This window comes from Otolemur garnettii, unplaced genomic scaffold (genome assembly GCF_000181295.1).
Source record: "Otolemur garnettii isolate 467f Iridium unplaced genomic scaffold, OtoGar3 scaffold00056, whole genome shotgun sequence".
Classification (NCBI taxonomy): domain Eukaryota; kingdom Metazoa; phylum Chordata; class Mammalia; order Primates; family Galagidae; genus Otolemur; species Otolemur garnettii.
The window spans coordinates 922566-934269 of NW_003852451.1; the positions used below are offsets into that span (position 1 = coordinate 922566).

General features: G+C 51.6%; 1 protein-coding gene across 1 annotated transcript in view; it reads left to right on the top strand.

Moving 5' to 3' along the window:
* Positions 1 to 10624, top strand: part of THBS2 (thrombospondin 2) — a 31258-nt gene extending 20634 nt beyond the window's left edge. The window contains exons 15-22 of the mRNA XM_003792368.3: positions 412 to 571; positions 1786 to 1904; positions 2495 to 2729; positions 4127 to 4354; positions 4745 to 5016; positions 5541 to 5638; positions 6776 to 6915; positions 8516 to 10624. Coding sequence (XP_003792416.1) covers positions 412 to 571; positions 1786 to 1904; positions 2495 to 2729; positions 4127 to 4354; positions 4745 to 5016; positions 5541 to 5638; positions 6776 to 6915; positions 8516 to 8523 — 1260 coding nt within the window. The 3' untranslated portion in view covers positions 8524 to 10624. The remainder of the gene's footprint in view (positions 1 to 411; positions 572 to 1785; positions 1905 to 2494; positions 2730 to 4126; positions 4355 to 4744; positions 5017 to 5540; positions 5639 to 6775; positions 6916 to 8515) is intronic.
* The last annotated feature ends 1080 nt before the right edge of the window (positions 10625 to 11704 follow it).

Here is an 11704-nt window from a genome sequence, read left to right on the forward strand (position 1 = left end):
GCAGAAAGCTAACACTGCAGTGCTGTGTTCTTGCCTTTTTGGTCAATATTTAAAATACTACAATTTTCTGAGACAAGTGCTTTAAACACAGATGATTAATGTGTTGGTAGAAAAAACAACATTGGCAAGAACAGATCACCTGGGTCTGTGCTCATGGCGTCTTTGCCTCCGACTCTCAACTCACTGGCTCCCCTCAATCATTCCGTTGCTTATTTGACATTTAAAGATCTGACCATCCATTGAGCACATGGCATGTCATCTGTGCCTTTGAAAATTTCTAAACTTTTAGTAGATCTGACATGAGAAAGTGCTGGGTGGGCTACGAGGCCCATCAGTGGGTGAGTCAGCCCCAGGCCCTCCTGGGGACGCGTCCTGTGGTGCTTCTGACCCTCTTTGCCCTTTGTCCTCCAGGACAACTGCCAGTTGCTCTTCAACCCCCGCCAGTTTGACTATGACAAGGACGAGGTGGGCGACCGCTGTGACAACTGCCCCTACGTGCACAACCCGGCGCAGATTGACACTGACAGCAACGGGGAGGGGGACGCCTGCTCCATGGACATCGATGGTGACGGTCAGCTCCTCCGCGGTCTCGCGGGTGTCACAGTTTACTCTGGATCCTTTTGATTATTAGCCCGGTGTTGTCTTTATCCTGATAGGGGATGGGGCGACCCCGGAGCTCAGGGTCTGTCCTCCTGCTGCCCTGTCTCTGCCCCGACTCCATGCGTCTCTGGCCCCAGTGTGGACCCTGTGCCCTTCCTGGGCCTTTCACAGGTCTTCTCCAAGGCACATCCTCCATTCAAAAGCCCCAGAGGCTGGTCCTCCTGCCACACTGCTCCTCAGGGCTGAGGCTCTGTCCTCTCTGGGGACAACCCCTGGGCCTTATTCTAGTCACCACTGAAAAGCCCTCAGCAGGGCTCTGGTGTCCCCTCAGGCACTGCTCAGGGTCAACACTTTACTAGAGATCCTGGTGGCCTCAGTGAACGAGCTCTGGGACCCGCAGTGACACCATTGCTATTGGCTCATTCCCCTCCTTAGGGTGTGAGAGGCCAGGGTGTGTGTCCTTGGGTCCAGCAGCAGCTCAGGCTGGACTCACGTCCAGGAGCAGCCTCCAGCCTGGCTCCCTCTGACTGGCACTGTCCCAAGCCCCAGGCCAGCCGTGTCCCTTCTTTGTCAGGCTGAGCCACCTTCTGCCTTGTGGCATATTTCTTCCTACACTTTCTTCAGCCTGGGTCAGGGTCAGCGTCAGCGTCACTGAGATGTGGATCCAGGTCTTGATCATAACACCTTTCCTTTTTTGGGTCCTTCTCACCTTGATCCTGCTGTGTGGCACCCACCCTACGATCACCCTACATTGGTCAAGGCAAGGCCGTGTCCCAACAAGTGACACTCTGCTGTGTCACCGATGCTTGTCACTGGTGGTGTTATTAGCCATCACTGATGCGAATTTCCTCACTTCCTCATGACTCTGGTGTCCATGGAGTCCATGTTCTATGGTCAGACTTCTTGAAAGAAGGGGTCTCACCTGGGAGCTCTCCCAGGACTCTGGGACAGCACGGCTGGGCAGCACTCACTGTGAGGCTTGCCCGAGATCCCCAAGCCCTGGCTCTACTCTAAGCCGAGGGAAATGTGTCCTATCTTCCACAAATCCAGTAATCTTTACATTTTACCATGCTCTTAGATTTTTAAAATTACGGTGTGAAAGCTCGGCTGTGAGCTGTTTGACACTAGGGGCAGAGTAACGTGCTGTCTCAGACTCATTCCTGGTTCCTCCCCTGCACCCCACAGATGTCTTCAACGAGAGGGACAACTGCCCCTATGTCTATAACACAGACCAGAGGGACACTGACGGTGACGGTGTGGGGGACCACTGTGACAACTGCCCCCTGGTGCACAACCCTGACCAGGTGAGCGGTGCCCGCGCCCCGATCAGGCCCACCATGTGCATCTGTGTGGCTCTGTGAGTGCTGCCGAGACAGCCCCCAGGGGGCTTCCAGTCATTTCAGTTGAGAATGTCCTTGGGCACCACTGTAAGCCCAGTTCCTGAATCTTGGCGACTGCAGGTGCCTCCTCCTCCCTCCGTGATTAGAGGTCGTGGCCCGTACAGTTCTCTCCACCTTCCCTGAGTCAGACACAGGGTTGGCTTCCTGGCCAGGTCTGCCTTTGGGCAGGGCCAGGAGGATGTTGCTGGGCTGTGGAGCACATTGTCACAAATGGTGCAACAGAGACTTGAGCAGGTGCTGGTTAAATTGTTCCATGTGAGGACTCTAATGGTGCTGTCCCAGGAAGGGGGTCCCTGCAGAGGGGGCGCACACGGGGAGATTGCAGGTTCAGCCCAGCATGCGGCAGACAGGGACATTGTCTCCCCGTCACTCCTCCGTCCCAGCTTGGCCCCAGCTGTGCCATCAGTGTTGACTTTCAGTCCCCGTCCACAGGGTCCTCTCTGTGGGGTCACCCCAGTGCCCCTAAGCTGTCTGCCTTATTCCTGACCCCACAGACTGATGTGGACAATGACCTCGTTGGAGACCAGTGTGACAACAATGAGGACATAGACGACGACGGTCACCAGAACAACCAGGACAACTGCCCCTACATCTCCAATGCCAACCAGGCTGACCACGACGGTGACGGCAAGGGTGACGCCTGCGACCCTGACGATGACAACGACGGGATTCCAGATGACAGGGACAATTGCAGACTCGTCTTCAACCCCGACCAAGAGGACTCAGACGGTAGGTGCCTGGTGTCCATGCCTGGATCCCTGGACCACTGCTGCGGGCAGCCCTGTACAGTGTGGTTTTCATGCCAGAAAATGCTCTCAAGTCTCCTGTGGAGAAAAGTATTTTCATTGGACGTCTGGGGATTGAGTTCTTGGGACCTCAGTTCTTTCTGCCTGGCTGCTGGCAGTTCTGGCTATGCTCAAGCCGTTTGGAAGACCTGTGCCGAGTGTGTGGCTCAGCGTCCAGCTTCCCAGGGCTTGGTGATCTCCTAGGAGATAATTCCCTAAACACAGGTGGGTCAGGGCTTCAGCCGTGAGGCCAGTGAGGGGACAGGGGTAGAACAGAAGACGTGGTGGGCATCTGGCGTGGGAGGAAAAGGGCCACTCTGCCCGGCCTGTGTGAGTACTTGGTCCACAGCAGCTCGGATCTTGAGAAGCAGCCCCACCAGGACCCAGTGTGCACTCTCTACCCACATCACCATGTGTCATCTGAGGTGCCCTGATGGCCCTGGAGGGGGTCCTGGTGGATCCAGGAGCCCTTAGAAGGCCTGTCCTTAAGGCGCAGAGACTCAGAGTCCCACGGTGCCTGAGCAGCCGTCCTACTGGGAGGGAGGGTTTCCCCCTCCAGGAGGGGCTGATTGGCAGAAGAGCAGCCAGGCTGGCAAGTTAAGGTGCCACACTGTGATCACGCCTCCTTGTAGTGCTGGGTGTGAGAGAGCTGGCAACTGGTTAGAACGATGAGATCTTTACTAGGACTTTTTTATTGCCTTTTTCTCCCTGAAACAAGAGGCTATAAAATAGGGTAATTTAGCAAACTGTGACCTGTTGGTACCAACTGGACAGGCAAATGGTCCCAATAGGTCCCGTAAATGCCACGGTCCATCCCTGCACTGACATGCACCCCTTCCCGCACACCCTCCCACGACCCCACTGAGAAATCTGCAAGAAGATTCCGGACAAGGGAAGTCCTCATCTCTCGAGGAAAATCCATCCTGTTTTAAATGCCAGCTAGATTACAAAAGGCAGGATGAGGGCGGAGACGTAAAGGGAACTGTCGCTAGGAAGAGCTAGACGGGTGGCATGGTGTCCCCAGGCAGTCACTGCAGCTGCACCCCAGTTCGGGGGCCGAGCACAGGGAGACACGGCTCTGGTGGGGGTTCTTGTGGGGACGCCACTGTTCTGTCCTTTGCCTTAGTGTTACTGTAAGAATGTTTTGAAGCCTGTGGAGACCCCTGGGCTTTTGAGCTCAATATTTTAGGGATCACAGGTCACAGTCCTGTGGTCAGGGCACTCCACAGAGCAGCGAATCTCGGGTTTCTCAGGAGACTACGTACTCGAGGTTCCCTGATGGAGGAGAGCAAGTTGGGACATCTCCTTTGCCTCAGTTTTTTGTTTGCTCTGTGTAAACAGGTGACGGGAGGGGTGATATCTGTAAAGACGACTTTGACAACGACAATGTCCCAGACATTGATGATGTGTGCCCTGAAAATAATGCCATCAGTGAGACCGACTTCAGGAACTTCCAGATGGTTCCCTTGGATCCAAAGGGGACCACCCAGATTGACCCCAACTGGGTCATTCGTCACCAGGGCAAGGAGCTGGTTCAGACGGCCAACTCGGACCCTGGCATTGCTGTGGGTGAGCCTCTGAGACTCCACAGTGCTATGGGGGGGGGGCGGCTGGGGCAGGCACTGCAGGGTACATGGGCACTGTCTGAGATCGGGGTGGCTGTGAGTGACTTTCCTGGCAGCCCTGCCCTGTCACAGTATTTAACACAATCTGAACTTTCAGCAAGATGTTTTATTTTATACACTCATTCTATAACATGTCACGTCATGCCGTAAAAACTTTGCCCTGACTCTGAGTGGGCTCTAAGCAGACTCTTTAGCTTCACTGCTGTCATGGTGAAGGGCCTGGACAGGGTCAGGAGGAGAGAGGGCCCAGCCTCACCATGCTGCCAGGACCTGGGCCCAGCCCGGGCACCCCCTGCAGGGCGTTCCTGACGCAGTGCTGTAACTTCGCACCCAGGATTCGATGAGTTTGGGTCCGTGGACTTCAGCGGCACCTTCTACGTCAACACGGACCGGGATGATGACTACGCGGGCTTCGTCTTCGGGTACCAGTCCAGCAGCCGCTTCTACGTGGTGATGTGGAAGCAGGTGACCCAGACCTACTGGGAAGACCAGCCCACACGGGCCTACGGCTACTCCGGCGTGTCCCTCAAGGTGGTCAACTCCACCACTGGGACGGGCGAGCACCTGAGGAACGCGCTGTGGCACACGGGCAACACGGAGGGCCAGGTGAGGGCACTGCTGCCTCCACCGCCCGTGAGCTGCGCTTCCGTGAGCTGCGCTTCCCTGGGCTTTTGGGGTCACCTTTGTTTTTAATAGCTTCAGTTCAAATCAGTCATCCTAATAATCCCACACTGAGTGTCTACTTTATTAAAGATGCCGTGCCCGGCGCTTTCACAAACAGCTGGTAGTCCTTCTGCAAACTAAACCCTGTCCACGTTCTCTAGAGACGGGGTATGAGTGTCAGAGGTCAGAGTGTTTTGCTCAAGGTCCCGAGCCCAGGAAGCAGCAGACTCAGAAGTGGCTCTGGGAACCAGAGTGCAGGGCTGGGCCCTCAGGCCAGGCCACACGGCTCCTGTTGGTGGACGCTGACCCACAGCAGAAGTCGTCACTGTGAACGCAGCAGGAGAAGGGGTGACTTGAGGCTTAAGGATCCATTTGCAAAGCTGTGTCTTAGATCCCCTCCTGGTGTTCTGACATGGCAGTGAAGACCAGGTCCTGCTGTCCTTAAGAGCAGTGTGCTTTCCCGGCAGGTGCGAACCTTGTGGCATGACCCCAAGAACATTGGCTGGAAGGACTACACGGCCTACAGGTGGCACCTGACCCACAGGCCCAAGACGGGCTATATCAGGTGAGGCCGGAAGCCTCGTGACCCCTCTGACGGCAAGTTGCCCATTAATAAGCAAATAACCCACAGTGAATTCCATTTCCTATCTTTTTCTCTGGATTCTTCAGCTTTAAATATTTTCTATTTTCTATCTGTGTCTCTATTATAAATTATTTTTTAAAAGGAAAAGCCAAAAAGAAAAAAATAAGATGAGGCTTGTAAAAACAACTTGGAGGATGATAAGCATCTTTTCTCCTGTGAAGACTCTCGGCGTGGGACGGAACATGCGAGGGAGATAGCTGTGTTTCTGCAGTTAGCTTGGGCTTCGTTTGGAGAATGGGTTCATATTTATTTTTGATGTGTGACTGGCACATATTTGAATACAACTTTTACAAATACCAGTTCAGCAGAATTTTGCGCCCTTGGCTTAGCAATTGAGAGTTTTTGTTTTGGTTTGGTTTTGCAAAGTTGATAAGAACCAAGGTCTGGCTGGAGTCTCACAGATGCTGGGCATGTGCTCAGCTAGTGAACTGACCAGTGGGTGGCAGCAGGCTGGGTGTGGGGCCGCAATGTTTCCAGGGAGTGTCCTCTGTTCACTTGTGGATGCTTTAGCATATCCTGGTCTCTCTGCCCATGCCGTGGAGGGAGCATCCCAGCCTCCCTGCCCAGGGCCTAGAGGGAGCATCCCAGCCTCCTTGCTCATGCTGTGGAGGGAGCATCCCAGCCTCCCTGCCCAGGGCCTAGAGGCAGCATCCCAGCCTCCCTGCCCAGGGTGTGAAGGGCAGAGCTGCTCAGGCCCACATGTGGTTTCCTCAGAGGAGGGCCCACTGCTGCCCCCAGGCAGTGGGAGGGTCCCTGGTTCCCCCTGAGGGTGACCAGGAGATGCTCCTCAGGCAACCAAGCTGTTCTTCAGCTTGTAAAGAGGACTACTCTAAAGCCCTTGCTGGGGGCTGTGAGTAGGTGCAGGCAGGGTGGCAGTGGCAGTGCTCTGGGCTGGTGCATGTGGCACAGTGGCAGCCAGAGCTTATGAGGGGAAGCAGGTGTCACCTGGGCAGTGGTGCAGTCTCCCTTGTGTCCCTGGCCAGGAGTTGGGCTCTGGCCTCTGCTGGGGGCCTCCCAGGGTTCATTGCTTTCTCTCTCCTTTTCAAAAACCATTTTTAGGGTCTTAGTGCATGAAGGGAAGCAGGTCATGGCTGACTCAGGACCACTCTATGACCAGACCTATGCAGGCGGCCGGCTGGGCCTGTTTGTCTTCTCCCAGGAAATGGTCTATTTCTCCGACCTCAAGTACGAGTGCAGAGGTGAGTGTTGCCCAGGGCCTCGGGATGGGGCAGGAGCGCAGGTCGCCTCATAGGAGCTGAGCCTCCACGGTGCACCTGCAGAGCACAGGACAGGTGCTGTCTTCCCCAGTGCCTCACAGATGCTCTTTTGGTCAGCTTGGGTTGTTTGTTCTTTGTTCTAAGCTGCGTTTGGACACCATTGGCAGGACAGAGGCATTCTGGTTATTCACAGGCCCCATCAGTCCACATGGTTCTATATCCTGTAGCTTCTGCATTTTCTATGCCTTCTGGCTCCTGGTGGCATTTTGGTTTGCTACCTCACTGAAAATTGAAGGAGGAAGGAAGAAATGAAGGAAGGGGGAGGAAAGATCCTTTGCAGCCAGGTCTCTGCAGTGGCTTGGAGCCCAATTATTGTGGACCTGAGATGGACCTGGAGTCCCCTCTGGTCTAATGCCACCCATTCAGGTGGACACGAAACAGCCCCCTAGATGAGGTAGGTAAGGCTTAGAAGGACTTCTCAATACTCACACATAAAGTAAGGAGATGAAAGGAAGACAAGAACCTTTATTTCTTTGCTTGCTTCTGGTGACGTTTTCTTGTCCTTATGTTAGCTTGGCTTTTGAGACACTGCATGTTTCCATCCATCCATCCATCTACTCTACTGTCCACCTATCCCTTCATGTCCACTCCTCATCCTTTCATCTATCCACATATCCATTTATTCTTCCTTTCTTCCAACTGTCCATCTATCCTTCCTTCCAACCATATATCCTTCCTCCTTTCCAACCAACCAACCTACCTTCCTTCTTTCCAACCTTCCTTCTTCCCTTCCAACCAACCTTCCTTCCTTCCTCTCTTCCAACCTTCCTTCCTCCCTTCCAACCAACCTACCTTCCTTTCTTTCTCCCTTCAAATCTTCCTTCCTTCCTTCCAACCTTCCTTCTTCCCTTCCAACCAACCAACCTTCCTGCCTTCCTTCCTTCCTTCCTTCCCTCCTCCCTTCCAACCTTCCTTCCTCCCTTCCAACCAACCTTCCTTCCTTCCTTCCTCCCTTCCAACCAACCTTCCTTCCTTCCTTCCTCCTTTCCAACCTTCCTTCCTCCCTTCCAACCAACCTTCCTTCCTCCTTTCCAACCTTCCTTCCTCCCTTCCAACCAACCTTCCTTCCTTCCTTCCTTCCTCCCTTCCAACCAACCTTCCTTCCTTCCTTTCTCCCTTCCAACCTTCCTTCCTCCCTTCCAACCAATCAACCTTCCTTCCTTCCTTCCTCCCTTCCAACTGACCTTCCTTCCTTCTTTCCTTCCTTCTTTCCTTCCTTCCTTCCTTCCTCCCTTCCAACCTACCTTCCTTCCTTTCTTCTTTCCTTCCTTCCTTTCTCCCTTCCAACCAACCAACCAACCAACCAATCTTCCTTCCTTCCTTCCTTCCTTCCTCCCTTCCTCCCTCCCTCCCTCCTTTCCTCCCTTCCAACCTACCTTCCTCCCTTCCTGCCATAAGTCCATCTATTCATCCATATATATTGTAAATGTCATTTTTAATTAACATGATGATATTTTATGTTATAGATAAAACAAAACCCACAGTCCAATCATCCTAATTATGTTTATTTGTTTTTTTTTAGATGTCTAAATAAGATTTGCTGCATTTGCAGTAGAGCCCTCCACATGCCCCAGAGCTGACCCCTCAGCTCAGCAAGGCCCTTGCAGCTTCCCTCTCTTTAGCAGCCCTCCTGCTACTTGGCCTGAGTTCTGATGGTCCTACTCCTATCATCAACCTAAACCCAAGTGCCTTTAGAAGACACACCTGGTGGACATCTAACCCATCATAGGAAACCAATTTGATATGTGTGACTTTGTATGGAGTGACAATTGGGCAACCATCACATCGCTTTTTCTTGTTTGTTTAAAAAGAATGACGTTTACATATAAAATGTAATTACTTCTTATATTTATGTGTATATGGAATTGAAGGGAATATTGTGCATAAGCCGTTAACATAAATTAAGCATGAAAAATACTGCTAAGCTACTTTCAGTGCTCACAGCTGTCACTGTTCTGGCATTAGACGCTCTGTAGGACACACAGGTCAGGCATGCCGGTCAGTTGTGAAGAAGTGTCACCTTGCAGTTGAGGACACTCCACAGTGCAGGAGAGGTCAGAGGGCAGCAGGCATGTGAGACAGTGGCCTGATAGCAAATGATGTGACACTTTAATTAACCAGATAAAACATAGAAAATAATTGCTAAAATAAACAAATACCCTTGCCCTGTTCTCTTGCCCTCCAATGAAAGCCCTCGCGTTTTGCAGAGAGGCAGTTTTTGTGAAAGAGTGAACGTCCTTGCAAAATGGATGTTGTGTGGCCCCTCATGTGGGTTTGGCAAAACTTAGTTTAAGTCACAGTTCTACAGAGCAAAGTGCTCTCTGGATTCCAAGTTCCGGCTTCCTAACTCCAGTTGGCTGGTGGGGCATGGGGACAGAGCCTGGCCAGGGTTGCTGGGCTTTGCCTTCAGCTCTCTAGTGCTTTGTGAGTGCCCCCTTCCTGATCTCTGCTTGTAGAGAGTAGAGAAATAGGCCCACAAGCAGAAAATGCACTTTGGCACCTCACTGCTATTCTAAACTTTGGACATTGTGGAAAAGATTACTTAATTTGATAACATATTTCATTAAGTTTCCAGTTATAAATGTTCTGTTAATATTTATTAAATGAGTACAGGATGAATCTCCATTCACCACTAACTTATTTTCAATATGCAGGTAACATGTCTGTAGTGTAATTTCTAGAATAAACATATACCAAGTATATAATTATACAAAGATGCAGTTACAGCAAATTGCCTGCCCATCCCACTGTAAGGCTTTGTAGTGTTACATTGTCATGGTACAGCATGCTGTAAAATGCAGTAGAATAAATAAATAATAATGAAGAGTAGGTAGTGGAGCCCTAATATATAATGTTGCCAGTGATTTTGATTCGTATTTTCACTGTTATCTATCTGCTGTATATAGAATTATTTTTGTTTGAACGCTGAAGAAAAATCAGCACGTAGACTTCCCAGACATACCCAGTAATCAGTCAGTAATACAGGAATGCACACACGCAGACCTGCTTTCTGCTCTACCTTGCATGGTCTTTCTGCAGGAAAAGTAGCTCACCCTACTCCACGTGACGGGCCTCATGAGGGGCGTGGCCTCATGGGGGCGTGGCCTCACGGGGCAGGGCTTTCTCCTCCTGTGAGGAGGGGTCGCATGCCTGTGATAAATAGGGAGGCTGTGTAGCTTCTGTCTTAATTTACACATTTCATTTTGATAAAATTATTTTTCCTTTGAGGTTGATTTTCATTTTGGTTTTGGTTTGTTGCACTTTCTCTACTTTTTTGGTGTGGAACCATATTCCCAAGACCAGCAAAGGGTTGGGAGGCTTCATTAAATGTACCAGCTGTTATGGAGGTGTAGGTTTCCGCGTAAGTATTGTTGGGTCAAACCGCACGACGCTGTGGGAATGATGATGTGAATATTTAGAATGTAAGATATTTTTTGTAAGTTATTTATGTTTTTTAAAACAAATTTCTCATATAGGTTAATGAAACTTCATGTGTTTTGCCAAAGACTGTAAATATTTATTTATTTGTTCACATGGTCAAAATTTCACCACTGAAACCCTGCATTTAGCTAGAGCCTCATTTTTATACTTTAAAGGTTAATAACAGGCAATAAATTGTAAAAAGTTTTTCTACAAATGAATCTCTCTCCCTTTTTTAAAAAAGGATTAGCAGGGTTTCTGCTGGGGGGAAAGGGAGACAGGTCAAAGCAGGCAGCACTCACTGTCTGCCTCCTGTGGTGCAGAGGAGGCTGCGGCCGAGGGTGCCCCTCCGCATACATAGGCTGAGGTGCAGCTGGGGGCCTTGTGGAGAAGCAGCTCCATGGGTCATGGGTCTCTGTCCCCTACCCCCGATGCCAGGGCTGTATGAGACACGACCTTTGCAAGCTCTCTCTCCTGCTCTTCTGACTGTCAGACACAAGGGCAGAATTTTGCAGTGGATTTGGCAAACACGATTGAAATGACTTAGAAAAAAGTGACAGCATGGGCACCCCTCTCCCTGGGAGGAGCTGTGCCCTCCCTGGACTTACCTGTGTTTGAGCCAGCAGGAAGGGCCAGGCTGAGCTGAGGACGGGCAGGTGCAGGGTCACGGCCTCAGCCTTGCCTTGGCATAGGTCGAGTGGTGTGGCGGGGAGGTCGGGGTATCCAGACCTGCAGCAGGTCCCACTGCCAGTGTGGGTTTCTAAGTATTGGAGGAGTCAAACATGGGAGAGTCACATGAGAGAGAGACAAAGACAGGGAGAGAGAGGAGCCAGAGCCAGAGAGGGAGAGAAACAGAAGGAAAAGTAGGGGCACTTGGCCGAAAGGTGTGGTGTGGGTGGACAGGTGACATGGTGATGGGAAGACCTGGCGGTACCAGGCTATGAACTAGGTAGAAAGGTCCTGGTGTGAGTGGGCAGCTGATATGGTGACGGGAAGACCTGGCAGTATCAGGCTATGAACTAGGCAGAAAGGCGCTGGCGTGGGTGGACAGCTGACATGGTGATGGGAAGACCTGGCCGTGTCAGGCTATGAACTAGGCAGAAAGGCGCTGGCATGGGTGGACAGCTGACACCGTGATGGGAAGACCTGGCCATGTCAAGCTATGAACTAGGCAGAAAGGTCCTGGTGTGAGTGGGCAGCTGACATGGTGATGGGAAGACCTGGCCGTGTCAGGCTATGAACTAGGCAGAAAGGTCCTGGTGTGAGTGGACAGCTGACACCGTGATGGGAA